The following is a 23,200-nucleotide window of genomic DNA, read 5'->3' as shown; positions in this document are numbered from 1 at the left end:
GAGGTGTGGGGGGGGCAGCAAGGCATGGGCACCCCATACTGCAGGACAGCAGCGTGGCTGCAATGCTATACCCAAAGGAAGAGCTGCTCCCAGTGCCCCCAGCTCCTCACACCCACTGCCTTCTCCCGCTCCCAGTAGCAGACTGGCAGCCCAGCTGCTGCAATTACATAAAATGCAATTAGCAAGGCGGCCCAGGGAGGCCTGAACGGCATTAAGGAATTCCTCCCCAGCTGACGTCAAAGCTTCACCTCTCCTCCCTCTGGCACAAAGGGGGCTCTTATGAGCCTCTCCAACCCCGCTTAGGGAATGTGAGTCCTCAGAGAGCCCCGAGCTATGCATGGAAGTTGTCCCCATAGCCATTGTCACCACGGTGCCCAGCTCCATGAGCTGGGATTTCTGCCTCCCCCCTCACTGGGAATGGTGGTGGGAGCCCAGCCCTGGGGGCAGGAGGATACTGGAGGGGCAGTGGGGCTCTCAGCCCAGGGGTCCCACTGCTGTCTGCTCCTGCTGTCCCCAGGTTGGGGATGGGGATAGGGAGGCCCAGGAGGGCTCACGGCTTTGTTATGTGGGATATTGGCAGGACACGTGGTGGTCCCTGGCTGTGAGAGGTGGGAAGGATGGTGCTGGCTCTTTCCAGGGCTCCCGGCTGCCCCCAGCAAACATCTAAAGATGGTTCCTAGCGGCTCTGCACCTGCAGCGTGCCCTAAACAGCAGAACAGCTTTTGGGGGGCTTTTCTGCAGCCCTCAGAGCTGTGCCCATCCCTGCACACCCCTCTTGGACCCCACTGAGCACTGTATGCACCGCAGCTGCTCCTTTCCCCTCGGCTACTAGCTGCAGAGCTTATGGAGCTCCTGGCCCTGCAGCGGGCAGGAAGGGGTTAAGGCGCTAATTAGGGTGAGGGACCCCGCCCGGCCCCAGCGCTCTTTGGGCGAGGGTACTTCACATCCCCTCCCCATCTTCTCTCCGCCTCCGCTCTCTCCGTGGCTGCCGGGGGCCCTCCAGTGGCCGCAGCCATCCCCGGTGTGGGGCTCGGATGGGGTACCGGGTCTCTTCGGCTCTCTCTATGGGGCTTCTGCTTCCCTGGGCAGGGAGAACAGTTAGCAGGTAATGAATGGGTGGATGTAGGCGGGCAGCGGTGCTGGGCAAGCAGGGGTATCGATGGCTGTGTCTGGGAGTGTGGTGATAGGGCAGCAGCCAGGAAGATGCAAGGAAAGAGTGTGAGGCAGGAGAGACCCCCGGTGTGGGGTGTGGAACGTGGGGGGAAAGGTCTGGGGGGCTGCTAGGGTATATGGGAGGCACGAAGAGGGGGTAAATGGTGACTGAGCCTGAAGGCAGTGTCCTTGCCTGGAGGAAAATAACCCCCAGTAGTCTCAGAGGATGTGTAGGAGTGGGGTCCATCCATGCACCCAGCCCTTGGTGCTGCCAGGGCCCCCCCGCGGCCCCACTGCCTGCCTCCCCCCTCTGTGTTGGCTCAGCTGCCAGCTCCGATCAATCCATTGCCTTTCCAGGTCAACGCAAGCAGCTGAAACCCAACCTGCTGCTGTGCCCCCCCTCATCCAGCTGTCCTCTCCTCCACTTCACCCAGATGCATTCAGACCGGTACCCACCCGGTGGCCAAAATACTCCCAGCTGTGCCCAGGTCAGAAGTGATGCCCCCATCCCTGGGACCCCATGCCCCACACCAGCCCTGCCCACGGGGCTGCAGAGCAGGACAGCTGCTAAAGGCCAAATTCTCAGCTGAGGCAAACTGGTCCAGCGCCTCCGAAGTCTCTGGAGTTGCACCCATTTGCACCAGAAGAGGATCTGACCGTGGATAGATCTTATATATATTTATATATATATGTATGCGTGTGTGTGTGTGTGTGTCTGTAGATATATTACATAAATATATAGGTATGAAATAATTTAAGAAACATCCAAGACTGCATGCTGTGCTCTTGTGTAGGGCTGGGGAGGCAGCTGCCCACCTCCCCCGGCGCCACCAGCTTTGATTCACAAATGGAAACAGAGTCTTGAATTAACTTAAAAACCACACGCACGCACACAACACATTGCAGAGGCTGGAAAACTCAGTGGCGTGATGCTGGAAAGTCTGGGTGTCCCTGAAGAGATCAGATCAACTGAAGCCAAAAGGAAAGGGAAATAAATAAATGAGGGGGAAGCAGTAGAGGGGGTCTCGCTCGCTGTCTCTGGCATTGGGTCCCCGGGGTGTGTGTGGGGATGGCACTATGGCCCCACTCTGTCCTGGTGTTGGGGTTGGAGAAGCTGGTGAGATGTGCGTCCTGCTGGGAGCAGGGATGTTTGCCTCAGACCCGCTTCCTCCTTTGCACGTGTTTTGCTTCAGCTCCATCTTTCTTTTTGCCATCTTTCAGGTTGAAAGGGGGCAAACCAGCCCCGGTAACTCCTCTTCTCTCTGTACAGAAAGTTGTCCCAGGGCTGGGTTTGCTCCAACTCCATCCTCTCTACCGACAGCCCCGAGGTGGGCTCTGCAGAAGACCTTCCCACTGACTTTCAGAACAGAGCAACGTTATAAAAACAAACAGCCAACCCCCCCTGCTAGAAAAAACCCACCACCACACTTACATCACCAACTTCATCCCAAACTCCCCCATCCCTTCCCCCCTCTCCCCCCCCCACCCTGAGCATCCCAGAGGACCGACTTCACCGTGCTCTGAGCGACCGCAGCTGACTGAGGGCCAGGAAAGCAACCAAAGAGTGTGCAAAGAAATGACCAAAGGCTCCGGAGCGCCGTCCCCCTCCCACCCTCTCCTCCATAGGAAATGGAAAACCCCGGTGCTGCGGATCAGCTGGGGAGCAGGACGTGCTCCAGAAAGTAGGTGATGGAGTCCCAGTGTTTCCAGAGGAAGAAGAGGAAGAGGACGAGCAGGGCTGTGCTGAGGATGCGCATGCGGGTCTTCATAAGCGGCGTGATGAAGTTGGCAATGGTGGAGACGAAGACGAGCAGCACGGCCATCAGGGCCAGGATGACGTTGATGAATTTGCCCAGCAGTGCCCTTGCGTTGGCGTTCTCCACTCCTTCCAGCTGCACCACTTGCTGCTGCTGCTGCTGAAGCTCCAGCTTGGTCACCCGCGTCAGGCAGGACTCCACTGCTTCCTGCAGGGTGCAGCTGTGTTACGGCCACTGGGTGGCAATGAGGGCTTTGGGGATTTGCTCTGGGCGAGGTGTTGCTGGTGTAGCTCTGCTATGTGCACAATCCCACCGTGATGGTGATGGGTGGTAGAATGGGTTTATCTCTATGGATCCGTGCCCTGTCTGTGCTGGGGATGGCCTCTGTGCTGTGGGTACGTACTGAACAGGGGACTGCTATCCCAAACTGGGATAGCACGGGTGATCTATGTTAGCCTGTGTGTAGACTGTCCCACTCTGAGCCTTGCATGGCTATGAGCAGCTGGGGATTTTAGGACAGCAGGGGCTTCCTGGGGCACAGACAGCATTTTGGGAACGGTCTGGGAACGGATGAGACAATATCACAGCAAGGATCCAATCTGGATAGTGCTGATAGCTGGAAAAAGGGCTCCCCTTGTCCCTCCCTCTGTTGTCCCCAGGGTTCCTCTCTGGCCCCATTGGTAAAGGGTGCAATGTGAGGCTGAGCCCCGGTGCTCCCCTACCTGGATGTCCCGTGCCCTCTCATAGGACTGGTAGGCCACCTTCTCCTCCATGCTCGCCAGCTCCTGCTTCAGGTTGGTCATTTCATTCTGGTGCAGCTCGGTGAGGTCATTCAGCTGCTCCTCCAGGCGCTCATACCTGTGTGTGGGGGCAGAGGGGCACTGGCATTGGAGGGACCCCCCACCCCCCAGAACCACAACCCTTGGATCCACCTCCCTCCTCCCTGGGGGTGATGATGATAACGTACCTCTTGATCCTCTGTGGTGCAGCTCCCACCATCCCCAGTGTGCAGGGCTCGGCCACAAGCCCAGGAAGGTTCCCTCATGGTCCCCCCAGAGCCACCCTGGGTGACACACACTGCCAGCCCCCACTCTCAGCCCTATACCTGTAGCGTTCCTCTTGCAAACACTGCGTCATGTAGGTGTAATCCCGCTGCAGCTGTGCCTTGAGGTCCTCCATGGAGTCCTCCAGGTGCGACTGGCTGTCCTTGATCTCCCGCAGCTCCTCCAGGATGGTGTCAAAGTTGCTGTGATGGCCCTCCAGCGTGTTGGATTTGGGGCTCCCCAACCCACCGGGGCCGGCCCCAGAGTTGCTGCCGCCGGCTGAGCCCGAGGTGGCACTGGAGCACTCATCATCACTGCCATACTTGGGGCTGGAAACCAACGTGGCGCTACCGCTGAGCGCCCGCGAGGCCTCCTCGGGGTGCCCATCATCCAACGTGTCCTTCAGGTGGGCGATGTTGTCTGCGCTGCCGAATTTATTCCGGATCAAGCTGGCAAATTCCCGAGGCTTGGACACCACGGCGGTGTGGGTGGCTTGGGACAGCCCCGAGAGCCCTCCTTTGACACCCTCCACCACGCCGCCACCAAATCCACTGATGCTGGAACGGACGTTGGCCCCGACATCCTTGAGACCTTGGTGCATGTCCCGGAAGACATCTTTGGGCTGTCGGGACGGGCCGTTCTGCTCGATCTCCTTCAGCTTCTTATGGTAGTGCTCGAGCTTCTTGTGCAGCTGTGCGATGGTCTGTGCTGATTTCTGGTTCTTCTTCTCGAAGACCTGCTTGATGCGCGAAGCCTGCTGCTTGTCCGCGTTGTTGGCCAGCTTCAGGTACTCGGCCACGTTGTCGTCGCGAGCTTCCTGCTCGATTTTGATCTGCTCGGTGATCTTGAGGATCTTTTGGTGCAGGTGCTCAATGGCTGCCTTGGTCCTGTGGGGGTCCGGGGTGCCATCGGGGACGTCCAGGCAGATGGGGCCGTCGGTGTCACCGTGGCTGGTGGTGGAGGGCAGCCCGAGCGTGGCCACGTCCCCCTTATCCAGCTGTGGGCAGAGGATGTTAGGAAAGGCAGGTTGGGTATCAGGGAACATCTCTTCTCAGAAAGAGAGGTGATGCATTGGCATCGGCTGCCCGGGGAGGTGAAGGAGTCACCATCCCTTGAGGTGCTCAAGAGAAGGGTGGATGTCGCGTTGAGTGATGTGGTTCAGTGGTGTGGTGGGGAGGGGTTGGGGTTGGACTTGGGGATCTTTGAGGTCTCTCCGACCTCAATGCTTCTATGAGACGTGAGGGCAGAGCTCAGCGGGGTGAAGCCCTGGGTGGGGGGAGCCTCAGTGCCATGGGGTGATGGGCAGGGAGGGAAGAGTAGAATAGCTAACCAGAATAGGAAAGAACAGGAAAATAGCTATGAGAAGACCACTAAGGTCATCAAGTCTAGCCATCAACCCAGCTGGTTGGGTAATGGTGGAATCCCAGTCAGAGGGCACAGGCGTAACTGGTTGTGCTTCAGGGTTGGTTTGGGCTCTTAGCAAAGAACACACAGTGCTGGGAACCAGATCTGTGCTGGGGGAAAGCAGCGAGGAGCTGAAATGGAAACCCCTCATCTGACCTCCCATCAGAGCAGGGACTGTGCAACCCAGTGGTTGCCTGCTGGGAACTGCAGGCATGCAGTGATCTCCATTTAAAGATGGAAAATTGAAGTGTTGGGAGAAAGAACCACCTTCCTGAGGCCAGGCTTCAAATACCCACAGAGCCTGGACCCCAGGCCAGCATCCCCCCCCCCCAACCCCCCAATATGCTGCTTCACCACTCAAAAATCATCATTCTTCCCAGCTTCTATGTGCAGATTCCTATGCAAATCTCAACGGTTGTATAAATGGCTCCTGGCTTCTAATTAAGGGCTGCTTGAAAGTTAAATACTGTTGGCAGACCTGAATAATTTCTCATTTCCATCACATTTTCCCCGAGTGACCCTTTAATAGGGATAACGCCGCGAGATCATTACTTAAGAGTGTTTTATCACTGGGAAATGCCTTGTGCAGGAGGGAGGAATGTTCTCAAGATGCTGCTTATCGATGTTCCTGGCTGTGGCAAGTGCTGAGCTGGGCTGGAGGAGCAGGGGAATGCTTCCCCCCCCCCTTGTTTTCATGTCCCTCCCTTGCTGTGGACACAGAGCCAGGGGCTATGCCATGTGCCCAGCATGGGATTTATAGGGCTTTATATATGGCATGGCTCGTGCTTGCTGGAGACCACCCAGGGGCACTCATGCTCAGTTTAAGGGTCTTCTTGCAGTGCTTTCAGCCTCGTGGGAGGAAAACACAGGTAACTTCAAGCTCTGTGCAGCCCCCAGCCCCTAGGCTGGGCTTTTCTTATCTCTCTGTTACAGGGGAAAGGTACTCAAGGATGGAAGCAAAGGGAAAAACAAGCAGCCCCTGCCTGCTTCCAGGGCAGAGCTGCACGTGGCTCCAATCCTTCTGGATCAGCATCTTCCAAGAAGAACCCACCCACCCAAGCTGCAGTGCTCTGTGCTCTGTGCTCCCCTTCAGCCCAGGGGAGGGTTTTGCTTTTGGCTCTTACGGGCAGGAAGAGATGGGAGGCAGCAGGAAGCAGGCTGTTACCCCAGATGTACCATTTATAGACAGCCAAGGAAGAAAAAGAGCAGGGGAAAAGAAAAACAGCCCCAGAGCAGCTGGAACAGGAAACGTGAAACAGGGCAACGAAAGGGAGAAGTGGCTCAAACTTCTATGAAATGCAGTGTTAGCACAGCAGAGCCTCCGGTTCCCTTTTCTCCTGGGGCTGAATTAGTGTTGTTTCCATGCAGGTACCCCTGTGAATCATTGCAGGGGTTGGGTGGAGAGAGGTGAGGATTCCCTGCTGCAGCCCAGGAGCTTTGGAGAAACAGGGGAAGGTTTGGGAATCGCTGATCCCAGTCCTGAAAGCGGCCCTGGTGGGGTCTGACCTCGTGCAGTGCTGAGCTCCTGCAAATCCCATCTCTGGGATTTATTGGGGGGAGCCTCTTTGGGAGCGCAGGGATGGCGGCGCTGCGCTGATGCTGCCCATTGTGCTGCCGTGGTTGGGGTGAAATCCCTTCCCCAGACCCACAGGAAAGCTCTGCCCTACCTCAGACACGGGGCAGACCCATGTGAGAGCCACATCAGGTTACTGCTCTGAAAGCAACGACAACAACAAAAAGACAATACAGATCTCTGCAGCATTAACAGGCGGTGCCTGCTAAACCCCAGCCAGCCTAAATGACTGTGCAGCAGATTTAGCAGGGGGATTAGCAGCAGCCACACTTTCCCTACATGCAGCAAAAGCTGCTGGTAAGCACGCTGAAATGAAACCGTCCATCTCCCATGGATGGGAGGCTGGCTGGAGGGGGGAGCTGATGTGGGATGCGGGAGGAATGCAGGATGCGAGGAGGGAAATTATTCTTATCAACAGAGTTCAGCCCGGGAGAGCTGAGATATGCAAAAGGCTCAAGCTAATAAGCTGAGCAAACAGTGCTTGGAGGGCCACGGCCGGGCACAATTATGCAATGCTGGTTTGTTTGCTGCTGCTGCTTTGATGGAGGAAAGCCCAGGTAGGAGGTGAGGGAGCCCAGAGCCACGGCTGTGTCCCCAGCAAAGGGCTTTGGGTCACCCAGCACACCCCGGGGCTGGGAGGGATTCAAACCCATTTTAAGGGATTGCACAACGATCACAAAGTTCAGAAGATGGCTCTCGGGACACTTACTCATGCTCCAAACTATTTTGGTTTCCATACGCTGCAACCTATTAGGAAGCGCGGGGGATGAGTTAATGCCACGTGGCCGTGGAGAGGTCGATTTTTGGGCAGTCATTAATGATGTGTAGCTGTCCCCGTGGCCCCTCTCCCCCGGGGGGCTCAGAGCAAAGCAGAACTCAGCACAGATCCCTCCTCTGAGCTGGTCACTGCCATCAGCCTGGCGTTACATGGGATGTCCCCAGCAGTTCCCATCCCCATGTAGGTTCCCAGCCCCGTGCCGTGCGGATCAGAGCCACTATTCCCACCCCAGGCGTTGAAAATAGAAGCAGAAGCCCTGACTCACACCTCCCACTTTCCTCCCAAGCCTGCAGCAGGGACCGGAGCAGGAGCCCCGTGCCCTCTGTGCTTTGCCCCATGCCCTCTGTGCCCTGCCTGCTGGCTGCCACCAGCCCCATACAGACAGAGGGGACAGCAGCAGCTGCCTCTGTTCATTCCCCAGCCTGACAGTATTTTTTCTTACAGATGATCAGAAGCACGTTAAGGGTTTCAGCTCCCAGTGGAGCTTCCCACCCCATCTCTGGCGCAGATCACCCCTTGGGCTCCACGCACTGGGTATGCATGTCTGAATCCCACCGCCAGCACCAGAAATGAGATCTCTCTGCCCACCCTCCCCAGACCCCATACCCCAGCACCTACCTCCATCGCCAGCAGATTCGGATCCCCCACGGCTACTCGGCGTGGGCTGCCTGGCTGCATCCCCACTGCGATGCCATGGCAGGGGTCAGCCCAGGGGGTGCTCAGGAGCTGCCTGAGGGGGAGCGGGGGGAGGGCTCAGGGGCAGCGCGTCCCCCAGCAGAGCCCCCAGCCCGGGTGCAGGGCTGCAGCCCTCGGAGCAGAGCTGTCCCCGCAGCCCTGTGAGCTTCCCAAGCGCTCGGGCAGCGAGCGCAGCATCGGGGCTGAGCTGAGCTGTGTGCTGCGGGATTGCCGACTCAGTAAATCCGCCCGAGCTGTTTACAGCTCTCTCCGACTGTAGCTTTCAGGGCTGTAATGCAGAAACAGCCCTCATCCCTCCAGCGGGATACGCACGCCGCCTCCAGCCCTGCACGCTGCCTGTGCCCCACCGCGGGGTGTTGTGACGGGCACTGAGCACCCACGCTGTCACACACCAGGATGCTGAGCCTGGGAAAAGCTGAGCGGAGGCACAAAGTGGAACTCTGGGTGGGAAAGTATGCATGGGAAAATCCCAGCCAAAGCCATTGAGAGCTCGGCAGCCCGGCAGCAGCTCCGCTCACGGCCGGGATGCTTTGATCCTCATTGCACCGTGAGCATCTCTGCGGGGGTGTTACTCATGGGAATGGTGGTAATGACACCTCTGTGTTCCCACCTGCACGCTCAGCACCCACAGCTCTGTGCTCCCACTGCTCTCTGCTGGGGGTCTTTCTCTGCCTTCACACAGTGTGCTCAGGGCTCGCTGTGCACGGCAATGCAGGAGTGCAGCTCGCTCCTTAGAGTGGCAAATGGTTCAAAGCAGACTTAAACGACCACATTTCAGGATAAATATATGCTTGTGAGCCTCAGAGCTGTACTTTTAGCACGCCAGGAAGAAAGCTTGCAGCACATGGGGGGGACCTCACGCCCCCGGTGTCACACTGATGCTGGGGAGCTCTGCTCATTACCTATTGCTGAGGTTTTGGCAGGGGGGAAGCAATGTCACCGCCTGTGCTGGGGTCATGCAAAGAAGCAGCTGCAGTGCAGAGATGTGGTGTAACCACAGAGCTCAGTGCAACACCTGAGGGCTGCACGGAGAGCCAGCCACGGGCCCCAGAGGTGCCAAAATCCACCACCAAAAAGGACACGGTGCAAAAGCTGGGGAGCAGCCATCCGTGCTAGCCCCATTCAGTGCAATAGAGAGTGATGGGGAACTTGCACTGAGCGCTGCAGCCGCTGCCATGGCACGGAGCAGCCGAGCCGCCTACGTGCCAGCTACAGGTATTTGATACCTCGCTTTGTCTCTTAACCGTGATTCCCTCATGTGCAATTAAAAAGCTATTAAATGTCACGGCTGCAAAGAGAGCGGAGCAGCAGCAGCAGCAGGCTCGGGTACTGCAGCAGCTGGTGGCAGCCTGGAGCCACCAGTCCCTGCGTTTTGCTGGAGTTAAAGCCAAGGTTCTGGGCGAGGAACCTGACCTGCAGCTTGGATAAGCTGCTCCCAGTGCCGGGCTCTGCTCTGTGCTGGCTGAGCATAAACACGGATGGTGGGCTGAATGGCAGAGGTTCGGCTGCAGCTCTCTGGTTTGCTGCTTTTTCAGAAAAGGCATAAAGACAACGGCTTAGGAAGCCTCTTCTGCCACACATTTAATTGTACAGGCCGGAGCGATGAGCTGATCGTGACCTAGATACATGCTTAATGGGGAGGGCCGTGCTGTTCCCACAGCTGAGACACACAGACTGCCCTGAGCACTGCTTGGCATCACCTCCCGTCACCTCTCAGGCTGTCCCCTGTCCCCACGTCTGTCCATGCCCATGCATGGACACCACCACCAGCTCAGAGCTGCTCTGGGTGCAGACATGGGCTCTGATGAGGCAGTGACAAGGGTGGCTGCAGATGGAGCAAGCAGGGGGACAGGACGTGGAGGCAGCAGCTGCTCTGAGACAGGGATGCATTTCCAGTGCTGCTGGACCCAATGCATCCCCCTGCATCGGCGCCATACATCACAGTGCACCAGGAGCTGGAGCAGCCTGGCACGAGCAGATCTGTGATGTGCAGCTGCCAAAGCACAGTTCAGCGCCTCTTATTAAACACCAAGGGTATAAGCAGGATGAGGGTGCTGCTCACAGTGCATGGCACAACGCCCAGGGCATCCCCAGCCAGGCTGGCAGGTAGTTGGATGAGATGGTGCTGGAGGGCAGGGAGCAGATGGGCTGAACTCATCCCAACAGCTGTGGGGCTGAGAGCAGTGCTGGAGGGGACCTCTCAGTCCCCACAGCACAGCCCCAGGATACACAGCCCCACACTGCAGGGACCACTCCGTGCCATAAACCCCAATGGGTGCTTCCTATACCAACGGACCCCACATTTCTCAGGTCTGCCCTCTCCAGATTCAAACCCCTCCTGCCCTCATCATGCTGTGAGCTTGCATGAGCAAACCCCTTCCCGCACACCCGGCACACCAGCAGCAGATTCCAACCCAATTCACACAGAAGGGCACAGAGCCCTCTGAAAAGCACCAATTCCCCCATAAGTTAAACCCCCCAGGAGCAGAAAGCAGTGGTGCTCCCTCCAGAGACACAGCCAGAGCAGCTCAGCTCTCCCCATGCCAGAAGCAAAGGGGTTTTGCAAGGAAATCACCCGAGACACCGGCAGTGGACTCCCCTTCATCCTTAGCACCAGCTCTGCTTAAAAAGTGGGAGCTACGTTTTTCAGGCCTGCCTGCAAGAGGCAATTGTAAGAATCAATAAAGCCCAGCTCCCGTCCTGAATCACCACAAAATCACAGCGCATTCCGTGCAGTGCTGAGCAGTGCAGAATCCAACCCTGACTGCCCACAACGTCCCCATCCGAGCACCTAAAATAAGGGGCAGGTCAGCTAGCAGTGCGACACGAACACGTTATCAGGAGGAGAGATTTGCAAACTCCACTGTTCCTAACCCTTGCTGTCCCCATTGCGTTTGGAGCCCAGAGCTGAAGCCTGAACCTCAGGAGCCAGATAACCCCATGGGCATCCCAACCCTGCACTGGGTACCACCCTGCAGCCCTGCATACCCCGAGGTCCTTGCTTAGAGGAGCAGATTTGGGTACTTACAAAGACACCCAGGAGAGAATTTAAGAGCAATATCCTCTTCCCAGGACAGGAGTCAGGAGGATGTGGATCTTGCATGAGGATGCCCTGCTCGGTCCTGCCAAGCGTCGGATCCTCTCCCTCTGCCATGGCTGCAGTTAAGGAGTCCAATGGGCAGAGGAAGGCGCAGTGGGTTTGCAGCAGAGGCACTGCGAGGCTGAGAAGCAGCCAAGAACAGGCGGCACAGGCTGGTGAGAGGGGAGGGAGCCTGGGGGAGAGGCAACAGCCTGGAAATGGGGTGCAGGGAACAGCAAAGGAGCCACGTGGAAACACCCCCAGTCTGGGCTGCCACCCCACAGCGGTGGCACTGGGGATGTGCTCCTGCCTTGTGCACAGATGGGTCCTTGGGGTCGTGGGGATGTGTCCTCACCCTGCTCTGAGCATCTCTGTGTTCCCCACGCCGTACCACCACGGTAGGTCCCAATAGGGCGGTCCTGCAGTCCCTGGGCACATGTCACAGTGTCCCCGGACATCAATCACAGGTGAGGAACACGCTGCCAGGACAATTCAGTGACCAACCCCCACGGCTACAGTTATTTAGAGCCATGGCTATGCTTGGAGAATTTAGGGGGAAAATTAGCTTATGGGAGGGAGGAATGCCAGGAGCTCTGGGAATGGTGCTGCCACTTCCCCTGCTGGGTCAGGCAGTGCTAAAGCTGCCTGTACTGCAGGGTTTCGGTGCTGCTGGCAGATGGGGGAGGTGGAGGCAGCAGGGTGAGGAGTCCCAGGGCAGGACCCTGCTTTGCTCACCCTGACTCAGCCCCCAGGAGCCCCCATTCTGCTCCCAACCCTCACCCACCCCCCCGCTGCCCCAGGGGGGGTCCCCGTGACAGCCGGACCCCACGCAGCATGTGCTCAGCATTGCTGCTTGTCAGCGAGAGGGAGCTGGGGGTGGGCTGGAAACAACAGCCATATGTCAGAGAAGGCTGAGTGAGGAACACGATGTTTTCTGCTAGGGGGTGAATCAGTACGAGAGCCTGATCATCTTCTCCTGAATTCATTAAATAGCAATCCGGAGTATCTGTGCCTTCAGAGCTGCTCTTCCCAAACTGCTCCTCAAAGCACCGATTGGGATCCCAAACCCTCAGCAGCCCCCCCTTTGTCTGGGACTCCCAATGCCACCGCGTCCCCTCCTGCAGCAGGAAGAAGGATACTCAGTCAGCACTGTGGAGCAAAAGCTTCCTACCAGCAAGCTCCTGGCACCAGGGCATCTCCTGCTGGAGCCGGGCTCGGGCTGTGCTGTCCCTGTGTCCCTCTGTCCGTCCCAGTCGTCGACTGACACAAGTTCTGGGTAACCAGAGCCGTAAGAGGCGCAAAACCCATCCCCTCCCCTCCCTGAAACCCAATGCGGGTGGATGCCAGCGGTGCCGGGGCAGCCAGGAATGGGCGCTGAACTTTGCCTGAGTGCCCCACGGGGTGAAGGCTGAGCTGTCCCTGCTGCTGTGCTGGGGCTGCCCAGAGACCCCCAACACCTCCCCGTGTCCCCAGCCCAGAGGTGGCCGTGGGGTGCACGCTCAGCCTCTCCCGACACAGCCGCTGCGGCAGCTGTATTTAGCGAGATGAGCCCTGCTCTGCATTCGGTGCCTTTGGGGACACCAGGGATTGGGCTCCAACGACTGACCACCCCCACAAGGTTGGGGAGCACCGCCAGGACGTGAGGAGGGGAGCGGGGGGCGCGGCATCAGGGCTGGAAGCCTATAAATAAGCGAGGCTCGTCTCCCTTCAGCAACCATCCCAGGGCTGAGATGTACGAGCCCCAACTGCCCCCGTCCCGCTGCTGTCTCATGGAAGAAGCATCCGGACCGGGGCCGCGGCGGGCAGCGGTGGCAGCTGGCGCTGTCACTTGCTGGGGGAAGGCGAGAGCAGCGGGCACGGAGCCCGCCTGTGGGGTGCGGTGTGGGTCCGACGTGAGCCGAAATGGGGCGAGTGGGGCTGAGCGCTGCCACTCGTGTCGCCGTGCGTCACGGCGCTGGCACGGACAGGCAGCCAGGCGGACGCACCGCCCGGCATCACGCTGCGGTTACGCTGCCCTCTAACGGCCGCATTCCGCCCCACGTCCCCTCCGGTCCCCACCGCCCTTTGCTTTTGGGGGCTCACCTGGACGTGCACCATCCCGCACGCCCCGCACGCTTCCACGCAGCTCCCCGGCAGCACCATGCAAAGGGTCCCGCGGCTGCCCCGTCCCGACTCCGTCCGCCGCTGCGGGGATGGGGAGGGGGACGGGGACGAGGGTCCCCCTGGGGTGCTCTGCCCCGCCAGCGCTGGCTCTCGGCCGACCCCACTGCCGGGGGGGATCGCGGCCCCAGGGACCTGCACCCACCGGCTCCGTGGCTGGCCCCGGCCGTAATCCTCCTGTCTGCCTCTCCCCGTGCGCTGGCGGGTCACCAGGAGGGGATTAGGGAGATAAGGGGAAAGCTCTGCAGCACGTTCCCATTGCCGTACGCTACAGCCTGCCCGTGCCCCAACCGTCCCCCTGCCACTGTCCCATGTGTGCCACCGTGTCCACAGCTGGCACGTCCTCACATGAAACACTGCCCAGCAGATCCAGCACCCCAACCCAGGACATGCTGTCCCGCTTTGGCTATGGCAGCAAGCTGTGAGCAAGCTGGAAACCCAGCAGTGCGCTCAGATATTTGCACCTGCATCCCCAGGAAGGGGCTCCCGCAGCTCAAGGGCTCCTTGGTGAGTAAAGATCTCTTTTAGGGCACAATCTAGAGGTCAGACAGTTGGACTAGATGATCTTTGATGGTCCCTTCCAACTGAATTTTCCTCCTCTCCTCTCCTCTCCTCTCCTCTCCTCTCCTCTCCTCTCCTCTCCTCTCCTCTCCTCTCCTCTCCTCTCCTCTCCTCTCCTCTCCTCTCCTCTCCTCTCCTCTCCTCTCCTCTCCTCTCCTCTCCTCTCCTCTCCTCTCCTCTCCTCTCCTCTCCTCTCCTCTCCTCTCCTCTCCTCTCCTCTCCTCTCCTCTCCTCTCCTCTCCTCTCCTCTCCTCTCCTCTCCTCTCCTCTCCTCTCCTCTTCTCCTGTTCCTCTTTTCTTCTCCTCATTCCCTTCTCTTCCCTTCCATTCCAAATTCCACTCCATTCAATTTCATCCTATCCTATCCTATCCTATCCTATCCTATCCTATCCTATCCTATCCTATCCTATCCTATCCTATCCTATCCTATCCTATCCTATCCTATCCTATCCTATCCTATCCTATCCTATCCTATCCTATCCTATCCTATCCTACCCTACCCTACCCTACCCTACCCTACCCTACCCTACCCTACCCTACCCCATCCTAAATCTCAGAGCATGGGCACACACAGCACAGCTGCAGTTATTTTAACCCTGCAGAACATCTCCCCAGCCACAGCCCCACAAGATGAGCTGTCTGCAGGCAGGCAGCTCCCTTTGGGCTATGGAAAAATAATACGATATCAGAATATCACGTAGCTCTTGTTTCTCTAAATAGTTTATTTTTTCCATTGCCCCACAATGGCCCTGGTATTGCCTCTCTTCTTATTACTCTTTGTGTCATATGCAGTTAATTATTCATCCCCTCGTTGCACTCTTTGTGCTGCTCTGCTCCCACCTCCTGGTGCAAATGGCTTCAGCTCCAAACTTTGGCTGCAACCAAAGAGGACTCAGCAGGAATGAGCTCCTTGCACAGCACAAGCCGTGTGCCAAAAGCAAGAAATTTAGGCTGTGGATGCTCAGATTAATGACCTGCACAGCTCCTGGCCCTGCTCCTGGTCTGGGTATGGATGCTGCTGGGGGGGTCAGTGGCTCCCAGTGTGCACGCAGCAGTGAGGGGTAGGACCTGCAGCTGATTCTCACACAGCACAGCGCTGTGGTTCTGCTCTGGGGACGGATACCCACATCCCAGAGGTGCCCCATCTCTGTGCCACTGTCACAGGGGAGCAGTGCTGGATCTGCCACCGGCACAGCTGCAGCTCACGGAGATGGAGCAGAAAAAGCCGAGTGAAAACAAAACGAAAAAGTATCTCTGTGATCCTCTTTCCATTACCTCACAGAGCAACACGAGTCTGCAGGTCAGACTTCCCTCTCAGATGCTTGGTGCCAAGTGCTGGGGGGGCACATTGCTCCCATCCCCTGCTGGGTCCTCCTCCGCTCACCCACCCCCAGGCTCTGCCCAGCCACCTCCATCCTATTACAGAGCTATTCCTGGCCATGCCAAGCACCTTAGCCCTGTGCTGCTGCCTCCCTCCCAGAGCTGCCACCACTGCCTGTCCCTCTTTTAGAGCATCAAAGCCTCAATACCTCGGAGCCCACCTGGTTGTGTCCCCAAGCCCTACAGCTTGGCTAACGCACTGCTGTACCTCCAGGGAGACCACATACAGTGATTTCCAACCCCTCAGGGCTGCAGCGAGCTGACACTGCTGACCTCTACAAACCAAGTATCCCTGCATACCACTGCCTTTATTTCTGAGCCCTTCACTCGTTATTTTATGGCCACAGCCCACCCAGCACAGCTCTGCCATTCACCTCAACCTCGGTGTGCCGTGCTGCCACGGTAATCTCAGCTCTTTCATTATTAACAGGACTAAACACTGGATGGAAATACCATCCTCCCTATTAGCTATGCACAGAATGGTTTAGAAATCACATCGGGGAGGGGGTGGGGGGGCGATCTGCAGCCTTGCTGTGCTGTTCCCTTCCCACTGTGCCCCAACCACGGGCACCAAGGTTGCTTCTTCCTGCATCCATCACTGCACCTTTCTTTTCACTGGGAACACACCAGATGCTGTTCTTGCTGTCTTTCCAAAGCTGGGTTCATTTTGGCTGTGTCCTGCTGCTGGCAGACACCACTTTGCTTCCCTACCTGGTGGAGGGGAGTGAAGATCCCATGAAGGAATTGGGATTTTGCCCCCAAACCCAGGTGAGATGTGTCCCATGGAGGCAAGGGGCTCAGGTGGGATGTGGCACCTGCTAGCTAAAGGAAGGGGCCAGGAGCTGGATGTGCTGCAGCGTGCTGGAATGGTTAACAGAGGACCTGGGGTTGTTTCCCAGCTCTGGAAGCTCATTCTCTAAATGCATCCATGGGCTGGGATGTGTGGCTGAGCATCAGCATCCCTCATCCAACCTCAGCGTGCACCATGCTCACCCCTCTCTGGGTTATCAGCAGGTTCAGCATCTGATGAGCAGTTAATAATACCTCCTGACTTGCCCCTTAGAGCAACAGATGATCAGCTCAAATGGGAAGCTTTTGTCTACAACACAGTGAGAAAAATCAGTGTCACTGGTCCCCACATCCTTCCTGCCACAGCTCTTCCAGGGTAAAACTTGAGCACAGGAGGGGAAGAGGTAGTGCAGGTGACATTGGGTGGCATCAAAGCGATCTGAACTGGTGCCGGGTCCACTTCTGTGCTCCTCAACTCAACTCCAGGCTTGGGATTCAGCACATCCCTGCCATCTCCATCCCCACGAGGGGCACAAACCCCAGCAGCAGCAGGGAGGGATCTGTGCTCTGCTCAACCAACTGAAGGCAGATCTACCCTCAGCTCTATGGCTCTGTGCCCCCCACCAGCCCATAATATCCCTACCTTATCAGCCAGGCTCTCACTGTCCTCAGTGAGCAGATAGACGGCCCCGCTCTCAGCCAGCAGGATGGCAGTGTCAGTGGTGGAGGACGACCTGGGCCGGCCCTGGTGCTGATGCAGGATGGCGGTGAGGCTGCTGTCCTGGGGGGCTTTTCGGATGAGGTGTGGGCTGCCCTTCTGGGGGTCCAGAGAGCCACTCTTGGCCCTCCGGCTGCCGCTGTGCAGGCTGGTGCCTCTCTTGATGGAGGGACGGGAGCGGATCTGCTGCAGCACCCGGTTGAAGGCGGTGGGACGTGCTGGGAGGTCGTGCAGGGAGACGGCGTAGGAGACGCGGTGCATCTCCGGGGAGCGCTCCTTCTCGTCGGGGGATTCGTGGTCAGACAGCCCATAGTGAGGTGGCAGTGAGTCCTGTGAGTTCTGGTGCTCGCGCTCCCTCGACCGCCGGCGGCTGTGGAATAGGTGCTTCAAGCCGTGGCCGAACATGGAGCCCTCAGACAGCTGCTGGATTTTCTGCAGGGAATGAGAGGAGAGAACGTCCTGTTATTGTCCGGAAGGATGGCATCAGCTCTCTCCCATGGCCGTGTTTCTGCAGTTCGAGGTTACACAGACAAGTGACAAATGTCCCTTGGTGATGTCCCCAAATAGCGCCCACACCAGCACCGCACCAAAATGTGATGTGTAGGGGCTAAGAGCTTCTAGGGGGGGACCCCCACAGTCCAAAGGGACCTGCATGGGGGAGCCAGCATGGCCACAGGCACCCCGAGTGAGTGCTAAACATCGATGGCATGCAGAGCTGGGGGCACGCAGTGTGGCTGGGATGGCTTAGGGCTGCAGCTCGAGCAGCACCAATACAGGTCTCTGATGGAGCAGCAAAAGCATGCAGAAAGCCACACGAGCCTCCAAGCACCTCATCCCTAAGGGCAGCATGTTTTTAGTAAGAGAACCCACGGTCCCTCCCAGCCCCACAGCATCGGCCCCACCGTGCAGCCATCAGGACTCAGTGGGGATGGCCGCCCCCAGGCTGGCTGTGATCTGGATGCTGGGACAAACCCACTGCTGATTGTGGCCACGTAACTCCAGAGCAATTCCCCACAGTCACCACAGTGCCCGGACAGCATCCCCAGGAGATGGGCACTGTGGATGTCAGGACGGTGATGCTGGCAGTTCAGGGGCGTTTTGCTGCTGATGTAGTGCAGTAGAGACTTCTCCCCAGGGACTCTGGTTCCCGTAATTGGAGCACTGTCATTTACTCATGCTTGAAAACAAGTGTGCAGGGAGCTATTATAGCCCCAGCGGCCACTTGGCAAAAGCACTGGTTTCTGAGATATGACCTTCGGGAGCCATGGGGCTTCACGTCCCTGCAGGAGGGACCCCATCTCCTAAACCCACAGTCATGAAAGCCCAGTGTCCATAAGGACTCATTCTCATCACACCTGCAGCATGCACAGGGGATCACAGAACCACAGGATCATTAAGGCTGGGAAAGACCTGTCGGGTCACCCAGTCCAACCCCAACCCATCCCACTGTGCCCATTGACCACAGCACCGGAGCACCTCCAGGGACAGAGACCCCCCCCCACCTCCCTGGGCAGCCCGTGCCAATGCTGACCACTCTCATTTCCTAACATCCAACCTGAAATGGGGGTGTTACACAAGCACATCCCATGTCACTCAGCACTACAGGGACAACCTTTAATCCTTCCGTTATCCATTCGTAATGAAAATGCCTGCCCTCCTGGTCCTTCCCAAAAAGTCTATAATGAATCCACAACGCTGGATTGCTACTTGGGGAAATTGTGATTTAAATCTTATTCTATTTATAGTGTCTCTATGGAAACAGAGGCAGCATTAGGTGGGTAATAACCATAAAGCCACGGATTTCTGTCACCAAGGGTACGGCGTAGCCTCAGATGCACAGTTTGCCCTTTAGGAGGTCCAGGTGGAAAGGAACAAACAACGCCTTTCCTTGAGGGTCAAAGAAACAAAACAAAGGGAAAGGTGCAAGAAAGGCATTCTATAGCAGCCGCGTTGGGTGGAAGCCCCCCAAAAAAAGGGTGAAAAAAAAGGGAAAAGAGGCCAAAAGGAGGGAGCAGAATCCTGGCACTGCTGGGCTGTGGATGTAGGGCATGCTGAACTATGGACCTGTTGGCAGGGAAGAGTGGTCCCTGTGAATGTGCTGCTGCTCTGCAATAGTTACTGCTGATGTAAAATCTCTGTTTTCCTTGTGTTGCTCCGGGATGTGATTGCACTTCTACAGCAGAGGCATTTTTCTGGCACAGAGCTGCTCGTGGCTCGGAACAGATTGTCTACATGGGCTATTTTGGAACTGCCATTGCTTAATAACTGATGCAATGGATACGGAGGTTAATCTCGCTGTGCAGACAGCTGTAAACCACCAAGATTATTACCCAAATACACATATGCACGTATTTATTAACACAGGTAAGGGCTCCTAGTGATGCCAGGAACTGGTTTCCATGGACTGCAGAGGAGCAGCTCCTGGATCACATCCCTGTGCCATTGGATCAGACCGGGGGTATCACTGGTTTGGCACAGAAGAACCTCGTGGTGCCTCACCAAAGGTTTTCCAGCTCTTTGATGGGCCCAGCCCTGACATCCAAACCCCATTTCTCAGGTTTCAGATGCACAAGGCAGGGCTCTTATCACCACGACCGTATAGCACAGCCACCACACCAGGTTCAATTATTATTATTATTATTACTATTAATTATGCATGCCCTGAGGCTTCAGCCAATATTCTGTAGCCCACTGGAGGCACTGCAGAGAGAGAGTGGAAAACTACCCCCCTGCATCCCATTGCATCCCATTGCATCCCATTGCATCCCACTGCATCTCATCCCACCCCACCACATCCCATCCCATCCCATCCCACCCCACCCCACCCCACCCAGCACCTCAGGGCACCAGGGGAGGACAGGACCCCTCGGCCACAAACATATAGATATTCTAAAATGGAAAATAAAGCACTCCCCCCCCCCACGCTTCTTCTAGGAGGAAGAGAACAAACATGTGACAAGCGTTAGTCATGTTGCTCCGTGCACTACCAAAGTGCTGTAGTGATATGCAGCTCACTGAGCACTGCCTGCAAGCAGATCTGCACCGTTGGCTGTGGCTGCCAGGTGCTGCTGCAGCTGGGGGGTTCTGGACCCCACATCTATAGGGCGTGGAGAGGAGCTGGGAGTCACTGGGCGAAAGCATGGAGAGTGTCAGCCTGTGGCTGTCACCTCTGCATTGCTGTTATCAACTGCAGGGACACTGAAAGCATGCTGGGGTCCTCGCTGCAGCATCTGAACATCTCCTGCATGGGAAGATGCTCTCCTATGGGGGGGGGATAGGGGCTTAGCACACAGCCCCCATGGGGCACGGGGAGCTTCTGGGGTCCTTGCCAGCACCCTGGGAGCTGTGGGTAAGTGATGCCCTGGGGAGGTGATGGATGGAGCTGCTCCAGTGACCACGCTGCTGCTGGAGCTGCCTGACAGCAGCTCTGCTCTGGCAGCCACAGGGGATCCATCTCACCTTGGCGGTGTCCTTTTAAGACCAAAATATGCTTGGAAAATTGTTCGTGCCATGGATTAAATAGAAATGTACCTGCGGGTTGAGAATAGGGGCTGGCGACCTTTATGGAGAGGAGTTGTCCTCTGCGTCCTCTGCCTGCCAGGTTCACAGCTCAGCCCACCACAATCCCACCCCACTGCTCAGGGCAGCCCCCCCTCCCCCCCCCATCCTTCATCTCCTCAGCTCCAAGGAGCCCCCAGATGGCTGCTCCCCATCACATGGGGTTGGGTCAGGCCCAAAGAAAGGGGAAAGGCTGAGGACAGTGCTATGGGGTCACCACTGCTCTCAGCTTTCGGGTTCAGAGGAAGGAAAAGCTGGGGCAGCGCAGATCGAGGTGGTGAAACTGGAGATGGAAACGATGCCAGGCTTCAGCTTTCAGCCTGCTGACAGATTGGACCGTTTGGGAAAACAGAGAGAAACACACCCAGATCTGAGATGCTTGGGGACACAGGAGTGGGAGCTGAGCTGTAAGTGCCCCCGTGCAGGGACTGGTGAGCCCAGAGCTGCAGCCAGGAGGCCTGGGTGCTCCCTGCTGCAGTGTTTGTATGGCTCCAGCCACTCTGCTGCAGAGCAGAAATCTCCACCACCCAACATGTTTTTAAGCAAAACTACGTGTCATGCATCTGCTCTGCTCCTTGCCAGAACTATTTTTTCCCCTCTTTTTCCCTAATGGAGCCTTTGGTCTTAGCACAGGAACTGGGGCTGGGAAAAGGAAAGCTGTTAGGGATATGTTTGGGGATGGACACAACACAATGCAGCCCTTTGTTTCCACGTTCCCAGCTCAGAACTGTTGCAGCACACACAAGTTGACACCTGAGGCTCCTTCACTGCCCGCTGGGAGCTGAGTGTGGGGCTGTGAGTCTGGGGGGTGGGCACCAACCTGGAGCAGCTCCAGAGGCCCCCAGGGCAGGAGAACTTCCAGACGACTCTGCTTCCTAAAGATGCCACTAATGGCAGCAGTAGGAATTGGTGGTGTTGGTGGCAGGGCCAGCACTGAGCTCCCTGCGGGAGCTGCGGGCAGCACCAGGATGCATTTTTTCCTGCACGAAGCACATTTGAGGATTGACTCCACACAGGCAATTAATTATTGGGCTACAAATGCGTTACAGGGAACATCAAGAGGTAAACCTGCATTTGGGCACTGTGCTTGCATCAATAAAATCAATGGCAGCCTGGTCACTGCCGTGAGCTGGATGTGGCTGAAGATGGGCTGAGCTCCAGCTCAGCACTGGATGCGCATCTGAGGGACGTGGGTGGATTCCTGGGGCCATTTGGGCAGCATTGGCAGCTGTTGGGACCACTTCATCCCAGGAGCATCACCACTGCAGGGATGTGCTCATCCCAGGGGCATCTCCATCCCAAGAGCATCCCCAAACTGAGAGCACTGCCATCGTGGGACCATCCCCAACCGTGGGAGCACCGTCACCCCAAGAGCACCTTCACCCCAAGAGCATCCTCATCCCAAGAGTATTTTCATCCCAAAAGCAAACCCATCATGGGACCAATCCCATTGTGTGGCCATCCCTACCGTGGGGGGTCTCCATGGTGGAACTGTCCCCATCATGGGACCAACCCCATCGTGTGGCCATCCCTACTGTTGGGCCATCCCCATCATGGGACCATCCCTATTGTGGATCCATCCCCGTCATGGGACCAACCCTATTGTGGATCCATCCCCACCGTGGGACCAACCTCACCGTAGGGCCAACCCTCATCCTTCAAGGTGACACCTGTAGCAGCACGGGGACCACGTGCTGGTGCCATTGGCACCCACCATGGCACACATCCCACCATCACCCCCACACCCCAATGCTGGGCTCACAGGGCACTGCCTGCTCCGATAACCCCACGGTTACCCTCCCGGCACCCCCAGCAATAACCAGAAGGGACCCTCAGCCCCCGTCTCCCTCCCGTTGCTCACCTTCAGGTCGGGGGGTTTGGAGCGCGGCGGGGGACCACCACCACCACCCGCCTCCGGGACCACCGCCGCCTCCCCGGCCTTGGCTTCCATGGCTGCAGCCCCGTGCTGCTCCCCCGCGGCCCCGTGCTCCTCTTCGGGCTGCTGCAGCTCGTCCGAGCGGCACCGCTTCATAACGCCGCTCCGCGTCCCCGGGATGCGGGGGCTTCTACGGCCGCGGTGGCGGCGGCGGCGGGCGGCGCCCGGGCGGCCGCTGCGGAGCCCTCGGGCTGCGCGCCGCCGCCCCGCCCGCTCCTGCCCCGCCGTGACCGGGCCGGGCGGCGGCACCGCGCCGCGGCGGCTCCGCACCCGCCGGCATCGCCGCCGCCACCGCCGCCGACCAGCGCTTGAGTGGCGGCTGAACGGACCAATGGCAGAAGGCGGAGGGAGGGGCCGGGGGCGACGATTGGTGGAGGCGCCGCGGAGCTGTCGCGGAGCGCGATGCTGAGGTAGCGCGGCTCGGGGTGGCGCCGCCGCCGCCGCCTCCTCGCGGGACTTCATTTCCCAGAGCGCCCCGCGCGCGGGGGCGAACTACAGCTCCCGGCATGCCCCGCGCGCAGCGTCCGCCGCCCTCCTCCCCGTTTGCCCCGCGGCGCTCCGATAAAGGTTCCGCCGTGCGCGCAGCGCCGTTTCGCTGAGGCGCTGCCCCGGAGGA

The 23,200-nt window shown here is 57.9% G+C and overlaps 1 protein-coding gene across 5 annotated transcripts; it reads right to left on the bottom strand.

Annotated features, from left to right (window-relative positions):
- Positions 1–1,815: 1,815 nt before the first annotated feature.
- Positions 1,816–22,777, bottom strand: TMCC2 (transmembrane and coiled-coil domain family 2). 5 transcript variants are annotated; one of them, XM_046904229.1, is made up of 6 exons: positions 12,622–12,747; positions 11,432–11,550; positions 8,326–8,437; positions 4,015–4,949; positions 3,632–3,767; positions 1,816–3,116 (listed from the first exon to the last, which is right to left on the bottom strand). In XM_046904229.1, exons 3-6 carry the CDS (start codon positions 8,383–8,385, stop codon positions 2,805–2,807), a joined length of 1,443 nt encoding a protein of 480 aa, XP_046760185.1. In that variant the 5' UTR covers positions 8,386–8,437; positions 11,432–11,550; positions 12,622–12,747; the 3' UTR covers positions 1,816–2,804. The 5 variants fall into 5 exon arrangements, with proteins under 5 accessions (XP_046760185.1, XP_417961.2, XP_024999669.2 ...); XM_417961.7 differs by lacking the exons at positions 8,326–8,437; positions 11,432–11,550; positions 12,622–12,747 and adding exons at positions 17,016–17,522; positions 22,510–22,777; XM_025143901.3 differs by lacking the exon at positions 8,326–8,437 and having other exon boundaries at positions 11,432–11,554.
- Positions 22,778–23,200: the final 423 nt, after the last annotated feature.

Source organism: Gallus gallus, chromosome 26 (assembly GCF_016699485.2).
Source record: "Gallus gallus isolate bGalGal1 chromosome 26, bGalGal1.mat.broiler.GRCg7b, whole genome shotgun sequence".
Lineage (NCBI taxonomy): Eukaryota > Metazoa > Chordata > Aves > Galliformes > Phasianidae > Gallus > Gallus gallus.
This window is presented reverse-complemented; position numbering and strand designations above follow the sequence as displayed.

Bases quoted from the DNA above. Each gene is read 5' to 3' on its own strand.
- TMCC2 (XM_417961.7), bottom strand. From the start codon at position 22,680: ATGAAGCGGTGCCGCTCGGACGAGCTGCAGCAGCCCGAAGAGGAGCAC. The intron at 17,523-22,509 runs GTGAGCAACGGG...CATTCCCTGCAG, and splicing joins CCAAACCCCCCGACCTGAAG to AAAATCCAGCAGCTGTCTGA. The intron at 4,950-17,015 runs GTAGGGATATTA...CTCTGCCCACAG, and splicing joins GTGAGAGCCTGGCTGATAAG to CTGGATAAGGGGGACGTGGC.